The 26,181-nt window shown below is 40.1% G+C and overlaps 1 protein-coding gene across 1 annotated transcript in view; it reads right to left on the bottom strand.

Annotated features, from left to right (window-relative positions):
* Positions 1–26,181, bottom strand: part of fam135b (family with sequence similarity 135 member B) — a 361,633-nt gene that overhangs the window by 266,373 nt on the left and 69,079 nt on the right. The window contains exon 2 of the mRNA XM_073048301.1: positions 14,156–14,251. Within this exon, the coding sequence (XP_072904402.1) occupies positions 14,156–14,232 (77 nt within the window). The 5' untranslated portion in view covers positions 14,233–14,251. The remainder of the gene's footprint in view (positions 1–14,155; positions 14,252–26,181) is intronic.

The following is a 26,181-nucleotide window of genomic DNA, read 5'->3' as shown; positions in this document are numbered from 1 at the left end:
GGTTAACAGAGTCTTAATTGGTCAGGGTATGAATGGCTATGGGGAGAAGGCCGGAGATTGGGAGCTGAGAGGAAAATTGCATCAACCATGATGAAATGGTGGAGCAGACTCCATGAGCCAAATGACCTAATTCTGCTCCTATATCTTATGGTCATATGATCTATTCCAAATTATATGTTGGATGCAATGATTACTTGCTGTTCATGGCAACAAAACCACAGCCAAAGAAGCTTGGTTAACACTCACTGGCTAAAGTCACTGGCGGCTGTAGGGGTGGGGATGAGGAGGGGATTATTGGAAACCTCATCAACACAGCTGATTCATAAGTATATGATTCCTTGATGGCAAGGATAGGCACCACACCGTGTTGACAATTACTTGCTCTTCACATGCCAAATTGAATCACTGTACAATTTGGAATGAGGAATATCATAGATATTTTATTCAAATTTAGCACTCAGGGAGAGATGTAACTCAACCACAGATAAGTTGAAAGTGTGATGCTGTAAGCCAGAATGTACAAAATAACTTCAAGCACCTTCAAGAAGGCCTTCAAAAGATAATCTGTAACTGGACATCAAGGGTAGGATGGATGACAAACCTACCTGACTGGCAGACCACAGTATGTGCAGCTTCAGAGCTGTTTGTCAGACGTGGCTATACACAGCACTGGGGCTCAACAGAGGACTATATTAGCTCCCTTCTTGTTTACCCTGTATACCTTGAATTTTAGGTACAACACTGAGTCATGTTGGGGGAAATTCTCTGATGACTCAACAACAGTTGGGTTTATAAAGGGAGGATGGAGGATGAATACAGGGCCCTGGTGGAGGACATTCTCAAATGGTGCAAGCTAAGATATCTGTAGCTCAACATCACTGAGACAAAACAAAGGAGCTGGTTGTGGAAGGAGGAATGGAGACAGGCCAACCCCTATTGACACCAATGGATCTGGGCTTGAGAGGGCGAACAGCTTTAAGTTCCTCGGCATACACATCATCGAGGATCTCAAGTGGTCTGTATATTCTGGCTCTGTGGTGAAAAAAGCACAACAGCGCCTTTTTCACCTCAGACAGTTGAAGAAGTTTGGTATGAGTCCCCAAATCCTAAGGACTTTCTGTAGGGGCACATTTGAGAACATCCTGACTAGCTACATCACTGCCTGGTATGGGAACTGTACTTCCCTCAATTACAGGACTCTGCAGAGAGTGGTGCAGACAGCCTAGCATAGCTGTAGATGTGAACTTCCCACTATTCAGGACATTTACAGAGACAGGTGCATAAAAAGGGCCCGAAGGACCATTGGGGACCCGAGTCACCCCAACCACAAACTGTTCCAGCTGCTACCATCCAGGAAACGGTATCTCAGCATAAAAGCCAGGACCAGCAGGCTCCGGTGCAGCTTCTTCCACCAGGCCATCAGACTGATTAACACACTGAAACAATTGTATTTCTATGTTATATTGACTGTCCTAAATATATTACAAATTACTATGAATTGCACATTGCACATTTAGACAGAGATGTAACGTAAAGATTTTTACTCCTCATGTATGTGAAGGATGTACGAAAAAAAGGCAATTCAATTCAAGGAAACTCTGATGGACTTTAAGAAGACTAAGCCTGCATTGCTCCCTGTTACTACTGATAGTGAAGAGCTGGATATGATCAGGATCTACAGGTACAGGTACCTGGGGTGCACCCAGATAACAGACTTGAGTGGAGCACCAACAGAGAGTCTGTGTACAAGGCCCAGAGTTGCCTCTACTTCCTGAGGAGAATGAAGTCCTTTGGAGTAGGCAATCCTCTCCTTCACATGTTCTACCAGTCTGTTGTCACCAGTACAATCTTCCATACGGTGGTGTGCTGGGTGAGCCCAACAGGCTCAGTAAACTGACTAGTAAGTCTGGCTCTGTTATAGCAGTCAAATTGGACACTCTGGATACTGTGGTAGAACAAAGGACCCCATGGAAAATTCCAGCAATTCTGGACAATGTTACTCACCCTCGGCATGCTACCTTGGCTGAACAGAGGAGCACTTCTAGTGATAAGCTAACACAACACGCTCCAAAGAGCGTGAAATGTCACTCTTAGCCTCGACCATTCGGCTCTATAATGAGCCTACCGATAGCCATGGAAGTGATGGCCCCTCCTGTTAGATTGTTTGTGGTAACTTATTTTTTATTCTTTCTACTTCTCTTCTAATATTTATATCTGTGCACTTGTAATGGTACGGTGACACTGTAATTTCCTTTGGGATCAATAAAGTCCTATCTATTTATCTAAAAGGAAAGGGTCATGTGATGCATTTACGGTTTTGTTTACAGACTTCTAAATGAATACTATTGCTAGTGCAATGGACTATTATGAAATCACGTGATGAGCAATATGATGATGTCGCTATCTGGAGTTGACATTCCAGTATAGGTACAATGTTAGTGGGCCAGTCAGCTCCTCTAAAAGAAGTTTCAAGTAGACCCATTGTTTGTTATGTATTTTATATATAAATAGTGAAAACTAGCCAAACTCACTAGGTATAAATGTTTGTGCCCAATTCCCACAGAAGTCCAATCCAGAGAGAAAATGGCCAGGTACTTCCTGTAACCATTCATCTTGCTGCATGTTTTCTTTATCTCTGGTAATTCCTGCTTGTCTTAAATGTGTTCAGCTTCTTAGATAGAGAGATTATGATCTACGATTTTGTAGTTTACTCACAACAAAACATTTATTTTGATAGTGAATTCATCATTTCAAAGGACATCATTGGGATGTAGCTATATTTTACAAATCACTCACTGTTTCCTGTGTGAAGTCTATTGTATTAAAAGTAGCTACTAAGTTCAACATGGACAGATTACAGTCCCCTCCTCACCGCCAACCTTAATGAGGTTCTTGCCACCTGTACAACCCACTGTCCCATCAGGCTGTACTTTTAAAAATCCCCCACATTCCACCACTACAGCCATTGTCTCATAAGACCTAGGAGCAGATGTAAGCCATTCAGCCCATTGAATTTGCTCCACAATTCCATGATGGCTATTTTATTATCTGTCACAACGCCATTCTCCTGACTTCACAACCTTTAATGCCCTGATTAATCAAGCATCTGTTAAACTCCACCTTAAATATACCCAAAGACTGGGCCTGCACAGCTGTCTGTGGCAAAAACTCCACAGATTCATCACCCTCTGATGAAAGAAATTTTTCCTCATCTCTGGTTTAAATGGACATTTCTCAATTGTGAAGCTGTGTCTTCTGGTCCTAGACCCCCAATATAGGAAATATCCTCTCCACATCCACTCAATCTAGACCATTCAATATTCAATAGGTTTCAATGCAATCCCACATCATTCTTTTAATCGTCAGTGAGTACAAGCCCAAAGACATCAAATGGTCTTCACATGTTAACCCTATCATTCCTAGGATCATTCTCACTGACCTCTTCTGAACTCTTTCCAATGCCAATGCCAGCACATATGCCTAAGTGTAGTCTAAACAGTGCTTTATTACATCCTGGCTCTTGTATTCTAGTCCTCTTAAAATGGATGCTAACATTGCATTTGCCTTCCTTAACACTGGCTTAACCCACATGCTAAGCTTAAGGGAATCATGCATGAGGACTCTCAAGTCCTTTTGCACCCGGTTTTTTAATTTTCTCCACATTTACAAGATATTCCATACCTTTAATATTTCTGACAAAGTGCATGACCATACACTTCCTACATTACATTCCATCCGCCACTTCTTTGCCCATTCCCCTAATCTGTCTAAGTCCTTCTGCAGACACCCTGCTTCCTCAACACTACATGCCCTTCTACCTGTCTTCGTATCATCCACAAATCTGGCCACAAAGCCATCAATTCCTTCATCCAAATCAATGACATACAACATGAAAAGAAGCGATCCCAACACCTACCCCAGCAACACACCACTAGTCACCAGCAGCCAACCAGAAAAGGCCCTGTTAGAGAAAAGAATTTGCTAAGGAAATTCGATTAAAGTTGGTCGCAAGTAAATTAGACATGGACTTCGAAGTAAAGAGAGCTTTATTCACAATATCGTGGGGAGTGGGACCATTAACAGTGGGTTTCGAATGCCAAATTATACAGACAGCATAGTTCCTTTTATACATGTACAAATCGATCAAAAATCAAAGGGTGTTCGATTAACCTTGTGAATTGCAAAAGATAAGCTAGGTTCACATGCAGTTCTCTTGTGTTAAACTACCCATAGCAACAGCCAAAAATTAAAAATTCAGTCATGTGCATAACTTTATATGAACAGACAGTTTGTCTCATTTCCTTGAGGCTAATTCTTACAAGATAAGCAACTGAAAGTATTTATTCTAAGACTTGGCTCTGCTAAAAATCAAGGCCAGATCTCTTACAAACTAAGCTGCAAACTAGTCTCCATATTCAAAAGCCAATATTAACCCTTTGTCTATCAAAATCTTTAGCTTGGAACATTTTCATCCACAGTCCCCCTTTATTCCCTCTCTTTGCTTCCTGCCAGTCAGCCAATTTTCTAACCATTCTAGTTTCTTTTCCAAAATACTATTGCCTCTTATTTTATTAATCAGCCTCATGCGGGCATCTTGTCTAAGGCTTTCTGAAAATCCACTAACTCCCTTTGTCTATCATGCTTGTTATTTCCTCAACAAAATTCCAACAGATTTGTCAGTCAAGATTTCCCCTTTAGAAAACCACGCTGACTTTGGCCTATTTTACCAAGTGCCTCCATGTACCCTAAAACCTCATCATAGAAACATAGAAAACCTACAGCACAATATAGGCCCTTTGGCCCACAAAGCTGTGCCCAACATGTCCTTAACTTAGAACTACCTAGGCTTACCAATAGCCCTCTATTCTTCTAAGCTCCATGTACCTATCTCTTTAAAGACCCTATCATTTCCACCTCCACCGCCGCCGCAGGCAGCTCATTCCACACACTAACCCATTCTCTGCGTAAAAAATTTACCTCTGACACCTCCTCTGTACCTACTTCCAAGCACGTTAAATCTATGCCCTCTCATGCTAGCCACTTCAGCCCTGGGAAAAAGCCTCTGACTATCCAACAATCAATGCTTCTCATTATCTTGTACAGCTCTATCAGGTCACCTCTCATTCTCTGTTGCTCCAAGGAGAAAAGGCCGAGTTCACTCAACCTATTCTCATAAGGCATGCCCCCCCTAATCCAGGCAACATCCTTGTAAATCTCCTCTGCACCCTTTCTGAATCCCTGCCCCATGCTCCAATCCCTCAGCCACGCATTCATCCTCCACCTCATTCTTAATAATAGACTCCAACACATTTTCAATCATTGAAGTCAGGTTAACTTCCCTATAACTTCCATTTTTCTGCCTCCCTCCCTTCTTGAAGAGTGGTGCCATTTGCAAGTTTCTTGTCCTCAGGAACCATTGCAGAATCTAGTGATTCTTGAAAGATCATTACTAATGCCTCCATAATCTCTTCGGCTAATTCTTTCAGAACCCTGGGGCATAGTCCATCTGGGCCAGATGACATCTACCATCATTTTTGTCAGTTTCCCAAGCACCTTCCCCTTAGTAATAGCATTGACATCACTACTGCCCATTGACACTCTCACATTTCTGGCATTCTGATAGTGTCTTCCACAGTGAAGATATTTATTAAGGTCCTCAGCCTTTTCTTTATCCCCCATTACTTCCTCTCCAGCATTATTTTCCAGCAGTCCGATATCCACTCTCATCTCTCTTTTACTCCTTATATACAGTATCTGAAATTTTTGTTCTCTCTTTTATATTATTAGCTAACATCTTCATAATTCATCTTTTCTCTCCTTATGCCTTTTTAGTGCTTTTAGTTGATTTCTAAAAGTTTCCCAATCCTCTACCTTCACACTAATTTTTGCTACATTACATGTCCTCTCTTTAGCTTTTATATTGTCTTTGACTTCCCATCCGCCATGGTTGCCCCATCCTCCCTTCGGAATACTTCATCTATGTGATGTATCCTTCCTGCACTTTCTGAACTTTCCCAAAATGCACCAGCCATTGCTGTTGTACCATCATCCCTGCTAGAGTCGCCTTCCAAACACCTTTGGCTAGTTCCTTTCTCAGGCCTCTGCAATTCTCTTTACTCCACTCTAATACTGATATATCTAATTTTAGCTTCCCCTTCTCACCGAGGGTGAATTCTATCATTATGATCACTGAGTCCTAAAGGTTCCTTTACCTTAGCTTCCTAATGAAATCTGGGTCAGTACATAACACCTAATCCAGAATTGCTGTTCCCGTAGTGGACTCAACCACAAGCTGCTCTAAAAAGCCATCTCATAGGCATTCTACAAATTCTTTCTCTTGGGATCCAGCACCAACCTGATTTTCCTGCCTATTGAAATACCCCATTGTACCTTGTAGCCTACAGTATAATAAGGGACTACTTTATGTTTTAGTAACACATCGTTGAATGCGTTATTAGGCACATATTGCGCATACATTATTAGGCACATATTGATCTGTACGTGTGCGTTAAAGTTCGGATTCTGCCAGTAAATAACCATGAAACTTAGCTCCCGTCTCCAGCGTTTTTATTAATAGCATTGTTGTGTAACCAGGTAACATACACAACACCATTAATTCTGTTCTGACATGCGTCTTCTGCCTCCCGTTGTAATTTCTAGTCCACATCTGGCTACTGTTTAGAGGCTTGTATAAAACTCCCATCAGTGTCTCTTTACCCTTGCAGTTTCTTAACCCTGTCCACAAGGTTTCTACACCTTCCAATCCTATGTCACTTCTTTCGAAGGATTTAATTTCATTTGTAATCAACACAGCCATGCCACTTCGTTAACACATTTTCCAAGGAGTTGAAGCTCAATACATTTCATGCAGATGTAGTTTTCCATGAGACTGGAGATCTCCCAAATTTTCCACATCTCAAACAAGGAACGTACCACTACCTTCGGATCCATTCTGAGTGTAGTAGCCATGTACTAACTGTAAAAAAACTAAGCAACTTTATTACTTACTTACTTAGAACCTCCACCTGTGCTTGCCCAAGCCTGGTCTCACCTAAGCCTGTTGAGCCAAAGCCAGACAGCAGTAACAATTCCCCACTCACACAATAACCGCTCCAACAGTGGCCTCCTTTCTTTTTATTGGCCCTGTGCTATTTGCCACCCGCCAAAAAGCACCCAAGCTCTTTTTAAACCTCGTGCTGCATCACCAAAGCATGACCTCTCATTCTATTTGCAACTAGCCGATAAAAATGGTATCTCATCCCCACACTCGAGTACACACCATCCTGCTCCATTCCGTAACTTCTCTGACTTTGATCTGTCCCAAAGCTAGCCTGCAGATTTGCTTTTAACAGCACTGAACCATTTTAAATGTGTCCGCAAACAAATGCCATTGCTGTCTCTTATCTAGCAAGTGGAAATGTGTGTGAAACTCTAGTCAAGTTATAAATTCTCATGAAGGGAGTATATCCCATTAAATCACAGTGCCAATTCCTTAAATGAAGAACTCTACTTTTTTTTACTTCCAACTTGATTTTGGACACGAACAGACATTTATCACTACCAAAATTGCTATAATGTAATCTATTTTTTTCTGTTTGAGTAGACTGATCATTTGAATACAATTATCATAGGAGCATCTATTAAATTTAAGAGAGGCATGGGTAGGCATTCAAAATCCTTCTCCTACAGTAGAAATGTCCAGAACCAGAGGGCATGCATTTAAAGTGAGAGGGTAGTTTAAAGGAGATGTCCAGGGCGGGTTTTCTTTAACACCGTATGGTAAGTGGCTGAAAGGGGCTGCCATGGCAGTGGTAGAAGCAGATCGTATAATGGGATTAGATGGATGCAAGAACATATAGGAATGCAGGGATAATAATCATGTTCAGGTGGGAATTAAGTTTAATTTGGTGTAGACATTGTCGCCTGAAGGGCCTGTTCCTAAGCTGAATGCCCTATGTTCTAACCCAGTGATTCCCTATGGGGGCAGATACATGTACTGAGGTAAATAGAAGTTATGGGGGGGCATTCAAGTTGTTGGGGGGGGGGAGTTCGTAAGCAGCACCCTAACTTGAGACACAAAACCTGACTGACTGATAATAAGGCAGGCTCTTCCGAAACACAAAGCTTGAGCTACCGGAACACAAGTAGAACCACAGCTCTGCAGGTGCGAGCACTCGCCGTTACAATTCATCTGAAACTCAGCAATCTCATCCAACCTCACCAACCAAACAGGCATTATTAGGGATACCAGTAATTGGGGATAGCAACCAGGGTGCCCAGCAGTTCCCCTTGACTTGTGGCGTGGAAAGAGTTCATGCAATTTAACAATTGATAAGTCAAGTACACCCGCTCAACTTTCTCTACAGATCTACGGAAAACAGGTCACGCAACAATATAAGTGCTGGCTGGAACCAACAGAGAAATAGAGCCAATCAGTGAACCTGCTGACCCCAAGGATTCCTCCCGAGGTGTTTAAGGTGACCTCAGCTTCAAATGGCGGTTAAGAACTATCTTTGGGGGTTATGAGACCTAACATGATTGGTCAATCACGCTAATGGGAATAGTATAAAGGTAGCTTGTCGAATTTGAATCCTTGCCAGCAAAGTTTTCACTGTTGTGATAGTCCTCATCTTCACCTCGACGTTCCTTTGTGTGTCACGACCATTGTTCCATCCATGTCAACTTGCTGCTGTAGTCAACATCCAATTGGCATTCCCAGTTTGTGTTCATTTTTTATTTTAATTTAGCCCTGTTTATGATGGATAAATACACACAGTATTTTCTCTGAGTCTGAAGGCAGTGAAGACTTGAATTCTAATCCTGCTATGAAAAAGAAACTACAGAAAGTGTGTCAATACAATGTTACATACCTGGAGTACGGTTTTATTCTGTTCCTGTCAGATCAGTGACGGCCCATTTCTCTTATTTGTTACACTGTACTGTTTAATAAAGCCATGAAACCATCAAGACTGCTGGATCACTTTCATAAAAGAGACCCTGAAAAGGCTTCTTATGGTATTACTCAGTTCCAGAAGATGAAAGAAGTATTTAAACAGCATTGCACACTTAAGCCATTTACCAAGAAAGTTAAAAAATGATCTTGATAGTGGTCTCAAGGTAGCAAACTGTGGAAAATCTCGTACTATTGGTGAAAGATTAATAATGCCTGCTATATCAGAAGTGCTCACCACTGTGCTCAAAATGAGTATCAGCATTTTAAAAGCAATTCCTCTGAGTAATAGCTCTGTAGCTCCTTGTATTGATGAAACGAGTGAAGGCATTGAGTATCAACTATGCACAGAGCTACAAAAAGAGAAGTTAGGATTCACCTGAATGAGTGAACTATGAGAGACAACGTGGCAATGCTAATGGCATATGTATGGTTTATCAAAAATGAAAAGTTTATAAAAAGATTCTCTTTTGTAAAAGGTTAAGAACAATCATCAATGAATGATGAAGAAGCAAAAGTGCTTTTCAAAAATGTTGGCTTTTGTGGTATGTGGCTATATTGTCATACTAAGTTTCTTGGTCTTTGAAGAGCTGTACTGCTCTTTATTGCATTTTCATCCTCCTTCCTTGTTAAAAGAGTCCACAGTGCAGTGAACCACATCTCCCATAAAGTAGAAATTGCTTGGCCATTGTTATGCATGGGGGGCTTAAGGCTTTTGCTGTCACCACTTGAAACAGATATTTCAACTCTTGCTAAAAACCACAACCAAGGATCACACTGATATCAAAGCTGCCGTATAGCACACAAGTATTGTGTAAGCTAGGTTTAAAGACAAATAAAGAGTCAAAGCAGAATCATTTTTCTCATGTTAGCATATGGTAAACATGTTTTTACACTATGGGGGTGGGCACCAGAAAGTATATTATGCCTAAGAGGGGCATTGTCATGTATGATGGTATTTTAGGGGGCCACTGGCAAATATAAAACTTCCTTGGGGGGAGCATGGTGCTAAAAAAAGTTGGGAAACACAGTTCTATTCCATACACCACAGCTTTTCATCTAAAAGTGAGTTTGTAGATGTTTTTATTTCCAGAATCCATCAGAAGAGATCAGTGTGAAATACAGAACTGGAACTGAGGTCCTTAGTAATCCTGATCCCTTGCACTAATTTTGTTTAGAAAACCACCAATGGTAGGTGAGAGCCTGCTGGCTCAGTTTCTCACTGAATGAACTCAATGAGCTATCAAGGAGCCACTCATTAATATTTTCAACTAAGTATAAAAGATACACATTTCCTACAATTTCACTGCAATACTACTTCAATATTTTACACTTCATGTGCAGCTGAACAGTCCCAAGTGGAAAAGTATTCATAATAAACACATTTACAGTAGATTCATGGTAAAATAAATCAAGCCCACTTTTGGGAACTCATTAAAACAGACTGTAACTCTTAAGACATTTTACAGCCATTTTGTATTTCCAGGTACAAAAGAAAGAAGGAACATTTAAAAAAAGCTTTCCAAGTACTCATATCATCCCAAAGTGTTTCACAGCTGATAAATTACTTTTGATGTGCAATCGTTGTTATACAGGGAACCACAGCAACGCCGACATGCAGAGTAATAAAACAAATGCATTGTTGGTGTTAGATTGGACATTGAAAAATATGCTGAGATTATACCTCCCCCAGTCTTCCTCAAATAGACAAAGGATCTATTATAGCAATCTGAACGTGCAAAAGATGCATCGGTTTAGGTTCTTATATAAGTCCTTTCAGTGCATCCCCCCAGAGTACTTCACTATTATGTCAAGTCTTTGGCTAAGGCCCTGGACTGAGACTTGAATCATGATTATCCAACGCAGAAGCAAAAATGCTACACAATCACTAAAGAGGGCAGTTGGAAGACACTAGCCATTAACATTTATAAGTGGCTCTTTGTTACGTTGTCAATACACCGATGATCTTGCTGCAGTATTAACATTTTTATGAAGCTGTAATTACATTAGGAGGAATTGATCCATTCTGTCTATAATGCTGATCCAGAAATTCATTCATACTGGAAATAAAGCAGATTTTACTTAACTTGCAGGTTTCCCAGGAAGGGGGGTGGGACCATGTCTTACAGAGTCTTATGGACAGAGCACAATGGTTCAGGTTTCAAGAAGATGCCCCAAAGCCTATTAAAGCCTTGCAGTTCAGATGCCATCTCAGCAACAGGATTGCAAAGGTGACAAACGACAAGACGTGGCTGGTTTTATTTTCCTGATATGAAGCATGCTGAAACTGGACATTGTCAAATTCCATTGATAATTAAAACAAGTCACATAAATCTTTCAAAATGATGCAATGCAATTAAATTTCATGACAGCTAAGACTTAATTATATCCTCCAACTAGTTGTGGGGTTCCAACAAAACAACTCTTATGCTTTTGCTTTTTTTTTGATATATTTTCAGACTTGGGTATGACTAGCATTTATTGCCCATCCCAATTGCCCTTGACAAAGTGATAGTGAGTCAGTGTATCATTGTGCCAGGGATGAAGGTTCAATCCTTACCTTGGGTATTCATTGTGTTAAGTTCACATGTTGTCCCTATGACAATTTGGATTTTCTCCAGGTGCTCCCAAAGATGGGGCAGTAGGTTACTTCACAACTGTAAATTGTGCAGGTAAGGGCTAGAATCTAGGGGAGCTGATGAGAATGCGGGAAAATTAAAATAGGGTTAATGTAGCATTAGCTAAAAGGCCAATTGATAGTTTGTGCAGACAATGGCCAAAGGGACTGCTTCTGTACTATATGACTCTAAGTCTCCTAACTGATGCAAATCTTCTGGTGAAGAAACACCACAGTGCTATTTAATAGGAAATTTGACCGGATATGGTAACATAATGGTAATATATTACCAAGTCAGGATGATGCATAAATTAAGGGGAAGATGCAGGTGACAGTGTTCACATGCACGTTCTCCCCTCACTCTCCTTGGTGGTAGAAATTACAGGTCAGCAAAGTTCTGCTGGAGTAGCCTACACAATTATCTGCAGGAAATTCTGGAGAGCATGTGCAATACAGCTGCAGTGTTCCTGTGATGGAGGTTAGTATGGCTTGATGGAGAACCTATCAAGCAATCTTTTTTATCTTGGTTTGTGTCAAACTTCTTGAAAGTTGCTGCTTCCCTACTCATCCAAATTATGTGTATTCCGTTATGCTCCCGACTTTAGCCTTGTGAATGGTGGACAGGTCTTGGGGTATCATGAGTCACTTGTCACAGGATGCCTAGCCTCTGATTTGTTCATGTGACTCAAGTTTTTAATATGGTTGGTGCATTTCTGCTCAGTAGTAACTTGTAGGATATTGACAGTGGTGTGCTGGAATGCCAAGGATAGATGGGGATATTCTCTTGTGGAGGTGGTCATTGCCTGCCACTTTGAAACCACAGATTTTACTCATCTAGAGACATGGGCTGCTCCATTTGCCTTGGAGTTGCACATTGCACAAACATCAATCAAAATCTCCACTTCTAACTTTATGAAGGAAGGAAAGTTATTGACAAAGCAACTGAAGATGGTTAGGGCTGGGGGACTGTCATCAGTAACTTCCACAATGATTCCTGTGTTGGACCACTGACAATCACAATGATCTTCCTTTATGTAAAACATTACACTAACCATGGGAGTGTTTTCACATTGATTAGATCAGCTTTGCTATATTTCCTTGTTACCATACTCAGTCTATTCTCAAGATTGTTGATGTGTGTTTGCCAAAGTGCTACCTTAAAATAATGACTAGGTATAGTTTTGTTACGTTGATGGATAGTTTGACTGTTACTGCAGGTGCTCTTCCCATTTGATTTGTGAGTTTGAATTAAAAATTGATCTCCTGTTATATCCCCTTTTAAATCTACCATCAATTGTCTCTTCTACATACATTTCACCTCCTATTCTTGAAAACTGTTGCCTTAAACCCAAGAAATATTTCCTCTCCAAGGACCTTGATCAATTTCAAGTCTATTTTTGCACAAATCCATGTTTGAAGCATCAGTCATGGTCCAATCCCTGTACTCAGCTCTAAACAACCTACATCAAAGCTAGAAACAGCACTCTCCCTGACTTTAATTGTAAACCACAATACTCTTGCATTGTTTTGATGTACCTGCAACCTTTGACACATTTACTGTTGACATCCTCCCCAAATAACTTGTCTCCACTGTCTAACTGAGCTGGATTCAGTTCATTTATTGTTCACTGCTTGAAAACATCCTAAAAATCAGTTATCTCAGTCTCACTATAAACACTTCCATCACAAATTCCATTCCTCTTTTGTCGTATTTCAGACCAAAACACCCATCTTTGCATTCTGAAAACTAAAAATAACTGCAAAGGTTGTATATCTGAAATAAAAACGGACAATGCTGGATATGTTCAGTGGTTAGGCAACATCCTTCAAATGTGAAACAAAAACTACTTTACCTGCCTCTCACAATATATATCCCATCACCTAAGAGTCACTTTTCATTATATTTCATATTAAAACTGGATGAAGTAGTCTCTGGTTATCTTAGCTCACAGTTGAGACTAAATAATTTCACAATTTTAACATGAAGGATGAATATAATGCATAAGAATTAAATGTGCATAGTTTGGGAGTATAGAGGCTCAACTTAATCCACACTTTAGCTGGCAAAAGGAAGGATATCTGGCAATAGGAGGCAACAACAGCATTAGAGGGCAATAAGATCCAGCAGGAGAATGAGTTCTGGCAGCATCTTTGTTCCTTATGCCGCGAAGGAAACTTTTAAATAAAATTGTTTGTTCTTCAAATCTGCTAGTGGAACACAAGCGAACTCCCAGTGGTATGGCTGAATTGGAAAACCATCAAAGCTTCTCCACTCACCTCAGACTAGGCATATAGAATATGTCAAGGTGATGATGTCATTAGACCCTATTTGCATATTTAAAGGACATTTGCACACTACTGCTCATCTAGTCAATAGAGACACTGGGGTTGGAGCTCCCTTACAGGATAGATTTTAATCTCCACATGCCCATGCCCACTTTATGTCAATTGGGGTCATTAAAGCTGGGCCCAATAAAGAAAACGATTTGTTAAGTCAAGTACTCCTGTTCAGTTTTAAAATAACAGAACAGTCTTGGCTTTCAGTATTCTTAGGAAGCATTTACAAACAAGAAAGTACAGAATCTCACCCTCTCTGAAAGAGATCCACATTGTAGAACTTGTGCAGCTCAACTGAGAACTCAACAGTTCCTTGTACCTCAGACATGATCTGTCCAGCGCATCACCTGGAAACAAAGAGGTCAATAAACAATTAAATAACAATTCAGAAATGAGGCACTGACCCTAAATTAAGAACACCAAAAATATCAAAGTTATTCTCCAGGAGGTAAATTAGTAAATTGGTTTGTTATTGTCACATGCATGGACATAAAATAAAACAAAAAGTTTTGCATGCCATTCATAGAGATCATTTCATCACATCATTACACTGAGACAGTACAAGGGAAATGCAATAACATTGCCTAGAATGTAGAGTGTCGTTATGAGGAGATTGGATGGACTGAGATTATTATCACTGGAACAGAGGAGGATTAGCATTAGAAACTTATGAATGTCATGGATGTAACAAACCATCAAAACTTTTTTTTCTAAGGGTAACGGAGTCTAGAACTAGCGATAACTAGTTCAATTCAAAGGTAATCTGAGGGATATGTTTTTCACTCAAAGGGTAGTGAATATCTGGAATGAGATGCTTGAAAAGATGGTGAAGACAGATAAAATTACAACAATTAAAGCCATTTGAAATGTACTTGGGGTGGGACGGATACAGACTAACTTAGGCAAATGGAACTAGCATAGATAGACATCATGATTGGCATGCATGCAGTGGGCCAAAACAGTATATTTCTATGCTGTAAGTTTCTATGATTCTATGAATACACACATCATTATATGTAATGGTTTTCATTTATTTCCATGGAACACATTACTGTGCTTTCTTTCTACAGCCACTGTTCCAATGAATGAATTGATGGGAATCTTGAGTGTTCTGTCAAGCCTTAGGTGGAAAATAAATCAAGTTCCTTTAACACCTCTTCACTTTCCTCTCCCATAAAAACAACAATGCAGTTGTTTTCAGCTCCTTGTGAATCATTTACTTTTAATACTTAGAAATAGCAATTCCACATTGATAAGCCTAAGAAGAGGGTCAGTAAGATATTCTGGATAAGAAAACGTTATCGTATACATACTTCATCAACAACAGTTTATGCTTTAAGAACTTGCTTAGTTATGCTGGATCCAAGTTGAACCCCTTCAAGAGTCCTCTAAACTTAACATTTATGAACATTTGGAGAGGCATAATATGATTAGGAATAGTCAGCATGGCTTTGTCAAAGGCAAGTCGTGCCTTTCGAGCCTGATTTTTTGAGGATGTGACTAAACACATTGATGAAGGTAGAGCAAATAGATGTAGTCTATATGGATTTTAGCAAGGCACTTGATTAGGTACCCCATGCAAAGCTTACTGAGAAATTAAGGAGGCATGGGATCCAAGGGTCCTTGCTTTGTGGATCCAGAACTGGCTTGCCCACAATAGGCAAAAAGTGGTTGTAGATGGTTCATATTCCTCACACAGGCAGTTGACCAGTGGTGTGCTTCAGGGATCTGTTCTGGGACCCCCACTCTTTGTGACTTTTACAAATGACCTGAATGAGGAAGTGGAGGGATGGGTTAGTAAATTTGCTGATGATACAAAGGTTGGGGGTGTTGTGGATAGTGTGGAGGGCTGTCAGAGGTTACAGCTGGACATTGATAGGATGCAAAACTGGGCTGAGAAGTGGCAGACAGAGTTCAACCCAGATAAGTGTGAAGTGGTTCATTTTGGTAAGTCAAATATGATGGCAGAATATAGCATTAATGGCAAGACTCTTGACAGTGTGGAGGATCAGAGGGATCTTAGAGTCCAAGTCCATACGACACTCAAAGCTGCCATGCAGGTTGACTCGGTGGTTAAGAAGGCATACGATGCATTGGCCTTCATTAATCATGGGATTGAGTTTAAGAGCTGAGAGGTAATGTTGCAGCTATATAGGACCCTGGTCAGACTCCGCTTGGATTACTGTGCTCAATTGTCGTCGCCTCACTGCAGGAAGGATGTGAAAACCGTAGAAAGGGTGCAGAGAAGATTTACAAGGATGTTGCCTGGATTGGGGAACATGCCTTATGAGAATAGGTTGAGTGAACTCGGCCTCTTCTCCTTGGAGCGATGGAGGATGAGAGGTGTATAAGATGATGAGAGGAATTGATCATGTGGATAGTCAGACGCTTTTCCCCAGGGCTGAAATGGCTCACACGAGAGGGCATAGTTTTAAGGTGCTTGGAAGCAAGTACAGAGGAGATGTCAGGGGTAACTTTTTTATACAGAGAGTGGTGAGTGCGTGGAATGGGTTGTCAGCAATGGTGGGGGAGGCAGATACGATAAGGTCTTTAAAGGGACTTCTGGATGGATACATGGAGCTTAGAAAAATAAAGGGCTATGGGTAAGCCTAGGTAGTTCTAAGGTAAGGACATGTTCGGCACAGTTTTCTGGGCTGAAGGACCTGTATTGTGCTGTAGTTTTTCTATGTTTCTATTTATTTTTCTGAAATATAACATTCAAAATTGAAAATAAGGTTCATCTAAACAATAGACAAATTAAATAATCAGTTGTGAGAGAGAGAAAAACTATCTGTTTCTCTTTTTGCTGATGTTGCCTGACCTGCTGAGGTGATTTTCCAAATATTTTCTGTTTCTTTTCCATGCTTCCAACTTCTGTAATTGTTTATTTTAATAATTATTAAGCATTTTCATTAAATCTTCAAATTAAGCATGACAATCTCATTTTTGCATTCTAATTCCCCAAGAGGTAAAGCTTAACATTCAAGTAATTTGGGACACAGAGCTAGGCACAAAATAATTATTTAAGATAATGCTTAAAGCTAATTGAAAGACATTTCTAATTCTGAAAACCCAGAATTTTAAAGAGCTTCAGAATTACTTCATGGCTCTTGAATTGGCTAGAGTGTCCCAGGATTTAGACCTGGTGACAATAACAAATGAGCAAAATACTTAAAAATCAGGAAGATGTGCAATAGCAGTTGAGTACTTTAGCTACTATATTGTTGTACTCCTGATGAACAATAAAATATCTTCACTCATGTTTACACAGAATATGCCCAACCAATGCCTGGATAACAGAGTAGGAAAAATATCCTAAGCACATCAAAAAGATTGACAGTATCTACAACTCCGAGCTTGATCAGATGAAACTGACTCTCAGGATGGGTAATATGGAAACAATGCCCGGAATCTACCTTTGGCATGCAAAACAAACTGAAATATTACAGCACAGAAATATTGACTATGTAGTTGTAAACTACCAAAGTCCCTGATGCAAGCTATTATGACTGGAAACTAGATCATGATGTAAGCACAATTTCAATTTCAATTAGATTATCTGCTCACTGGGTTTGTGTTAGCTTTTCATTATCTGATCCCATATTTTGGGCAATTTTCCTATCTTGTCTAAACGTAGGAGGGAATCTCTGCTCAATAGTGTCCTTCACAGGTCACTGACGAGAGGCTGAATAACAGCAAATCACAGGAAACATTTTGAGGATAAGCTAAGTGAAGACGGAAAGGCACAATTCTCTTCTGAAAAATTCCATGTAGTGATCATAGTAGTGATAGCTGCTCAGAATTCGAAGTACAGACACTGATGGCACAAAACAAGCCCTACAGTTCACTCTCTAGTGAACCAAACCGAATGACCAACACCTGATTCAGTGTTTCTATGTGTTGATGATTCATGGGTTCATCTAGATACATCAGACTCTTTAAGGAGTACCTGACTAGACCATCCACTCGGAAAATTTGTTTCAATTTCTAACCACCCTCTGGGTTAAAGAGTTCTTTCTTAGATCCCCTTTAAACCTCTAAGTCCTCACCCTAAACCTATTCCCATTAGTCTTTGCCTATGCAAATATAGCCTGCACGCTTTACTTATCCAAGTGTTTTACTGGTAGCCTGAATAAAAGCTACCACCATCCTGATAGGAAAAGATGAAAATAATGACTTGGGATATTGGTAGGAGGGGAACGGAGAGAGATTTGTGGGAGGTAGTACAGAGAAGGCCATTGAACTCTGAACAACAAAAAAATGCCATTCCTGCATGTTATACTGAACAATCACTCATCTATTCAATAAAATATCTGATAAAATAGGTGGGCTGAGCAGCAAGTTACATTATTTTAATTAACTGATTGAACTATAATGCAAAGTAAGATCTTAATTGATCACCAATGATGTTAGTCTCAACACAATCTAACGGCATTTGCTTACAATGCACTACTTTGCTATTACATGGAATTCTCATTCAACTAATGCTATAAAATAGCTTGTTACATCGAAAGCACATCCACTCAGTTTATTAAAAGCAACCATGAACACGGACACTTTTACATCTGCAAGTACATTATATATTTAATGTGCCGAGAGGGTGCTGATTCACCACAGCTGTAAGACCACAGCCAGAGCCATTGGAGCTGTAGCCTTTCAGCTCCAGAAATACAGGCTCAATCCTGGCCTCCAGTGCTGTCCAGGTAAAACTAGCACATTCTCCCTGTGACTGGGTGGGGCTCCTTCCGCTGCTTTTGTTGCCCAAAGACGTGTTGGGTGGTAATTCAGTTAGTCACTGTAAGTAGTCTTTAGTGTGTACATGAATGGAAAAATCTGGGGAAATGCATGAGAATGGGGGAGAATATAAATAGATTAGAGAAATGAGAGCTTGATGGTTAGCATCAAGGACCTGTTTTCATGTTGACTCTGCAGAAGCTTTTGCCTCAAGCAACGATCTGATAGGAAGACCAACTAAGTTCATGGGAACTAGTTATCCATATAAGAGTGTTTCAGTTTGCAATCAATTAACTAGATTCTTCTTAGGGATGAACCCTCCTAATTTGTGGGAATGCCTGTGCTGAATGAATGCTGTTATCCAATTTGCCCTCAAGAGCAATAGATAACATACCCATAAGGAAGTAGAGAAGCTAGGATGGGTTGGGACGGAGCTGCTGGAAAGAAAGCTCAGAGATAGTGGTGCATTTTTCCCAGTGGATCTTAAGGCTAGCAGTAACTCAGACCACTGCAGTATTGTGAAGTTGACAGTACTCTGCAATGCAGTTCTCTGCTTCCGTATATGAGGTGTAAATTTATTCCACAATTTGGCATGGAGCTACCTTACTTTATAATAAAATATTGGAATGAAAAATCATTTAATTAAGCTGCAATGCCTCCTGCAGATACTTTCAGTGGTGGGAAAAGAAATGTAAGTGATGTATTGGGTCATGTCCGCCACTCTCTGCAGCTTCTTACATTCCTGAGCATTTGAATTGTTGTACCAGACCAAGGTGCAACAATGATGAGCCCCCAAATATTAGTCTTCACCACGCTGGTAAAATGTAGGTGACCTTCCACTCTATCCTGATTTTATATACATTCCTCCTGATTTTATATACCTCTATAAAGTTGCTCCTCAGCCTCCTAAGTTTGCTCTTTCCGGCATCCCATGGACCTCCATGTATTTTTACCCAACAGCCTGGAGGCTATAAATGCCCTTTCTCCATTTTGTGCAGTCATGTGTCAAGGAGTCCCATGAGTGCGAATCTTACACTTTTACAAGGATGTTTGAGAATATCCTCAAATCATTTCCAATGCCCATCTGGTGATCTCTTCCTTTGTGAAGAATTTTGGATTAGAATGCACAGTTCTAGAATCTACTGCTTGCCTGACCATCAAAGCCAAATTATTGTAATTGGGCTCCCAATGCAAACAGTGGAAGCCTGGGAGAGAACACTGATGTGGACTTGCTTATGATAGTACAGTCCGCCCTCCTTATCTGCAAGCTCCACATGAGCGAATTCAACCAACTGCGAATCGAGAAAATCCAGAAGTGCTCTTCAAGCACGTTGTTCGATCCTTCAATGGAACGAAGCCTCTGGGTCACCCGAGGGATAATGACATGCCTACAACCACTGCAAGATTTGTTTGATGATTCAAAGAAAAAGAAGAGACAGCTTCCTATAACAATGTTTCTAACTAAAGCATCTAAAGTCTCGACGTTCAACATTTGAAGATCCTCAGCCCTCAACCTCCACAGTTCCTGACTTTAGTATTATTGAGCCTCCTCCAAAGCATCCTTATTCCCTTACCAAGACAGTGTAACAACTACTGTACAGGTGTTACAAGTTTTACTCATTGTTTGATCATTGTTCGCCTCGCGTTTCATTCGTTCGCTGCTTGTGTTGTGAGCATGAGGAACATGTACAGTTGTTTTTCTTGTCAATATTCCCTAAACAAGACAGTGTAATGACTATTTACATAGCATTTCCATTGGATTAGGTGTTATAAATTCTGTAATCTAGAGATGATTTAAAAGTTTTACTCGTTGTTTGATCATTGTTCGCTGCTTGTGTTGTGAGCGAGAGGAACATGTACAGTTTTTTTCTTGTCAATATTCCCTGAACATTACAGTATAACAACTATTTACATAGCATTTACATTGTATTAGGTATTATAAGTGATCTAGAGATGATTTAAAGTATACGGGAGGATGTGCGTTAGTTATATGCAAATACTATGTCATTTTATATAGGGGACTTGAACAACCATGTTTTTTGGTATCCGCGGGGGGTCCTAGAACCAATCCCTTGCGGATAAGGACAGCCGACTGTACTGAATGAAGAAGGATATTATGGATATGGCACTGTTACTATTGCTCCAATCTCAGAATTGGGTAGTTCATTCCTGTAAACATACAGGAGGGCAGAGATCACAGTATACCATGTGCTAGATCTGAAGATTTGAATCTTAAACACTCTTTTCCTTAAGATGGCTGAAGGACCCGCACTCTGTTTAAGCAATAGGAAGTATACATTTCCCAGGATATCATCATGATGGTATTTCATTTGACATTGGCATTATTATACAGCAGGGCCGATTAGTTGGGGACCTTTGTTCAATAGTTGTTAAGTATCAGGTTCTTATATTGGTATGCTTCAGTGGACAAACTGACAAGCATTTGAAGACACAAAGAACAGCAATGCCTGCAATGTAGAGCAACAAACAACTGCTGAAGGAACTCTGTGGTCAGGCAGCTTCAGTGGAGGAAAGTGGACAGTCACATTTTGGGTTGAGGTCCTTCACCTGGAGTGAAAGAGGAGAAGACTATCTCTTCTCAAAACTTTCAGTCCAGATTAAGGGTCTCAACCCATGAACATGCTTCAGTATTTTCCCCTTAAGTATACTTCTTATTGTTTAGTTTTTATTATTATGTATCACAATGTACTGCTGCCGCAAAACAACAAATTTCACAACATATGCCAATGATGTTAAACCTGATTCTGATTCTGAAAGATACATCATCATTTTAATAAATTAAGCAGTATTGCATGATATGGGACAAATACTTGAATGCACCAAACAACCAAAAAAACAAACACAGAGTTAGAAGCATTACAATATGGTAAATACAACTGATTTTGGTTGAAGTCTAGACCCTCAGAGTGGTAGGAATATATATCACTGTTTCTCTTGGAAAGGCTGAGAAAGGATTTTGTTAGAATGATACCAGAGGTGGTGGACTTCGGTCATGTGTAATGACCAAAGATTCTAGGGTTACTAATTTTAAGGAAAACATTAAAAAAGTTAGAAATCCATTACAAGAAGTTGGAATGAAGGAAGCTTTATCTTAATATTCACGCAATCACTCAGGTTATTAGCTGAGTACTGCAAACATTTGGTGAACCTGAAATAAGTCAGATCACTTATGGATCTATTCATTGAGGTCACCAAACAAAATTCATTCCATTAGTGCTGGGATTCTGATTCCCAAAGCAGTACTTGTCCATTTTCATTTCAATCAGTTATGCTTCCTCCCATGGTGCTCCTTACATTGCAGCCTGCAATGTAATTTATAATTCAGCAAGACAGAAAAATATAAATAAGAAAAAACAACAAATTAAACAGGTAGACAGTATGACACCGTAAGGTTTGCACTCTGAGGACCTGATAAGTTTTTTTCTAAAGTGTCTTTTCAATTAGCAATGTCATAATATTATGTTAAGCAGCACAGAAGTGGTGCAGCTTTTAAAATGATAATAACTATCAACAGCATTTCAGCTTCCTACCCTATGATCATAAATCACAGAAATTCTAACATTTGTAAACAACACAATGAGGTTCAATAGAAGAACAATCCTTAAAATTAGCCCAATCAAGTTTAATGTCAGAGGAAGCACCTTCTAAGGAATTATCATCAGTTATCTCTCTGTAAGACCATTCAGCCCATTAAATCTGCTGCACAATTTGATCATGGTTTATCTATTTTCACTCTTAATCCCATTCATCTACCTTCTCCCTGTCATCTTTACTAATCAAGAACCTGTCAAAATCTGTTCTAAATATATGTAATGGTCTGGTCTCCACAGCTGTTTATGGCAATGAATTGCACAGATTCACCATGCTCTGAGCTAAAGAAATTCCTCCTCATCTTTGTTCTAAAGGGATGTCCTTCTATTACAAGGTTGTGCCCTCTTCTGAGATTCTTCCACCATTGGAAACATTTTCCCATGTTGACTCTTTCAATATTCTTTCTTTTAATGCAAGATCACAGCTAGATGTTTTGAAGTAAAGATTAAGAGATTGTTGGATGGCAACTGGCATAAGGGTTATCAAACTAAGTGGATGGAATTAAGATACAGGCAAGCTATGATCTACTGAAAAGCAGAACAAGTTGGCTAACCCTAATACTGCTCCTGTTGTTCAGGATACACATAAAGATAAAGGTGCTGTGAATAATGAAACAATATTATGAAAGCATTTATGCATTTTTGGTTCCTTAAGAATATTATAGCTAGGGGTGGTAATGGAATCAGCTGCCATTACCTATTGAATGCTCCCAAAGGCATAAATCTCAAATAGTCTCTGACAACCAAGTTCAACTCTGAGCCTTCCCATGTGACTTAGCTACCAAGCCCAGCGGAACCATTTCTACTGACAGCAGAAAGGGCAAAGGTGGGTTACTGGCAGCTTAAAACCAGGCACTTCATTCAGATGCGGCTCATTGGCTGTGCTAGCTCATCTAGGTGAAAGAAAACTCTGACCTCAAACCTCTGCTGCCTTGCAGCTATACCCGCTCATGGGGAAGGCTTCAGGAGTAAACCATGAAGAAAAATCCAGAGCAGTCCTACACTGAGTTCAACACTGATTGGCAATTCCTGCAATGCCACTAATGTCAAACTGTGTCAGTCTCTGCCATTTCTTTGGATTCATCAGCTGTGTCGAGAGGGGGAGCCTGATGCGTGGACAACAGCTTGCTCTCTATATCATACTGCCCTGGCTTGTGTATCATGTGGACAACTGGGATGCAACAACCATGGTCAACTCCGACCAATGGATGGCCTCAATATGCAGTTCTTAGTTTAATGTAGCTAGCTGGCGTGACTGAGCATGTACTGTTTAGCTTAGTATGGAAGAACTTACATCAAATATCAAATCAAAGAAGACCAATCAGTCAAATGTTATTTTAAATTTTATAGGATACTCATCTGAATGATGTTGCTCAAGGAACCTTTCCACATTGGAAGGTAGCAACTATGTTAGCCTGATGCATGTTTTCTGCTTGGGATCCCAGCTGTAATATCCTATTGCCCATGAGTGCAATGTAACATGTACAATAGAGCTGGCCACATGCAACCAAACAAAGAAATTCTGCTCAGGCAGAAGAATTCAGCTGGATTGTGCGCTATAGTAGCAGGGTGGGGAGAAATCCTGTTCAGGCAAAATGTGCCAAAGTTCAGTCAGTGAAGGATTAGAAATGCTGGAGTCATAATGGAGCATCAGTAATAGTTGCAGGGGTGAAAATGGGAAATACATAGGACTCGTGAAGCATCATAGTCACCTCTGTTGTCATCTTACCATCTTTACATACTGTGCACTCAGCACTGAGCTGAACCATATCCTCAGTGGGTGAAGAGGCAATTTAAAATTATATACAGAGAGTACTCATCATGAAGTACAGTCACAGAGAGCTGAGTTTCCACCTGGTATACACAATGCATATAAAGTTAATGCCATAATGTTATTACATGAGCAATATTTTTATAAACCCTATATATATATATATGCAACAGTTAGGGAAATGATCAGGCTGAAATCTGGGAAACAAGCAGGTTCAGCACACCAAGCCAGGTGTACAAGACCATCACAGTACAACACTGGGTGTGGTGAGGATGATGCATATACTGTATAAGGAGTAGCTTTGAATCTTGGTAATGAATTCCAGAGCTGTGAACCAGGTCATGTAACTCTAGTTTAAATCTTAAAGAAGTAAATAGACTTCATATCTTTTGAAAAACCTGCTTCCACCCAAGGAGCTGATGCCAAAGTCACAGACTGTGCAGCTGAAGTGACATGGCATGCAAACACGCACTCAACACCACCACTGGAAGACTTTGTGTACCAGTATGCTAAAGATAGAGGGAATAGGAGCAAAGTGACATTCTAAGGGCCTGATCATATTTAGTGACTGAACTTTGGTAATGTTCTGTGGCATAACACACAAAAAGAATTGTACTTCCGTACAGAATTCATGCACCATAATATCATTGGGTGATAACTACAAACTAGGTAAGATTTAACAAATATCATGGTAGCTCTCATGAAGAAGAGCCGGCTGGTGGTGTAGTGGCATCAGCGCCGGACTTCAGAGCAAAGGCTCCCGAGTTCGAATCCAGCCGGCTCCCTTGCACGCTTTCCATCTGTGCTGGGTTGAGCGTCGAGCTAGCAACTCGGCCTCATAAAAACAAGAAAGCCTGCTAAAAAAAACGCTGTTACATTGGTGTCCCGATGACTCCACTTGAAGTTAAGGGCTTTCTTCTTCTCCTAGATGCTACTGACAGTACACCTGATTCAAGAATTCATTGAAGAAATGGATGGGAAATGAAAATTTTCAAATCTTTTCCTTATTCTTGCCTTCTTATATACTTACATTTTAAAACTTTAAAATATTTTCTTCAACAGGCTTTCAACATTTATAAATGTCAGTACAGTATAAAATATATTACAAGTGAATTTTGTAGGAAAAGCAATGTTCTGTAATAATTTAATGGTACTGGATAGATCATCAGACGGACACGCTGATCCGACTGCAATAAATAAAAAAAGCATGAGGTCAATGTCATTGCACAGTGCATTAGTCAGTCACCACCTGAAGAAATTCTGGTTAACTAATTTCAAGGATACTCTACAGAGGAAAATTATTCTGGCAACACATTTTCTTAATCTGTAACTGTGGAAATGAAATTGGCAAGTCCTACATTGCAGTAATGAACATGTCCAATTACCAGGTACATTGTAAATGTTGAATCCTATTCTTTGTAACAATTTTAACAGTTTCTCTGCCAAGAATACAATAGCTAGATTAATGGCATACAAGAGAGAATCTGCAGATGTTGTGAATTCAAGCAACACAGAAAGGAACTCAGCAGGCCAGGCAGAATCTATGGAAAAAAGGTACAGTCGACATTTTGGTCTAAGATCCTTCAGCAGGACTGGATAGAAAAGATGAGTACTGTCTTTTTTTCCATTGATGCTGCCTGGCCTGCTGAGCTCCTCCAGCATTTTGTGTGTGTATCAAGATTAATGGGCTTAGCCACAACCAGGAACCCTGGAAGCCAGGACGGAGGGTACAGTTGCAGAATAAGGACAGATCAGGTACAAGTGCTTAGCCGTTGCAGATCCTGGTGAAAAATGTTGTACCACAGGCGTGACTAGGGCTAAAATTACAGAACATGGCTTAGATTGTGTCCTGTCCCAAATGTGGGGGAATCTTTGGATGATGGTAGAGGCACATATGACAACTCTGACAGCATGTTACCTTGGTGAGCTTACAGGAAGCACTCAAGCTCCTTAAGGTCCACAGTAGAGCTGTGAGGATCCTTACAGATTACTCGTTCTTGCTTTCATCTGGGAGCATGTTTTCCATCTAGACAACCCATTTAACACACATGTTAACCTATTTGGGTAACGAGAACTACCACATGAATATTAGGGTCAATTCGATAGTCCTGTGAGCCAATAAACACAGCAAGGTTAAACCATATACCAGCTCTTCTTTATA

This window comes from Hemitrygon akajei, chromosome 1, assembly GCF_048418815.1.
Source record: "Hemitrygon akajei chromosome 1, sHemAka1.3, whole genome shotgun sequence".
Lineage (NCBI taxonomy): Eukaryota > Metazoa > Chordata > Chondrichthyes > Myliobatiformes > Dasyatidae > Hemitrygon > Hemitrygon akajei.
Note: the sequence above shows the minus strand (reverse complement) of the source record. Positions and strands in the feature narration are given on the sequence as shown.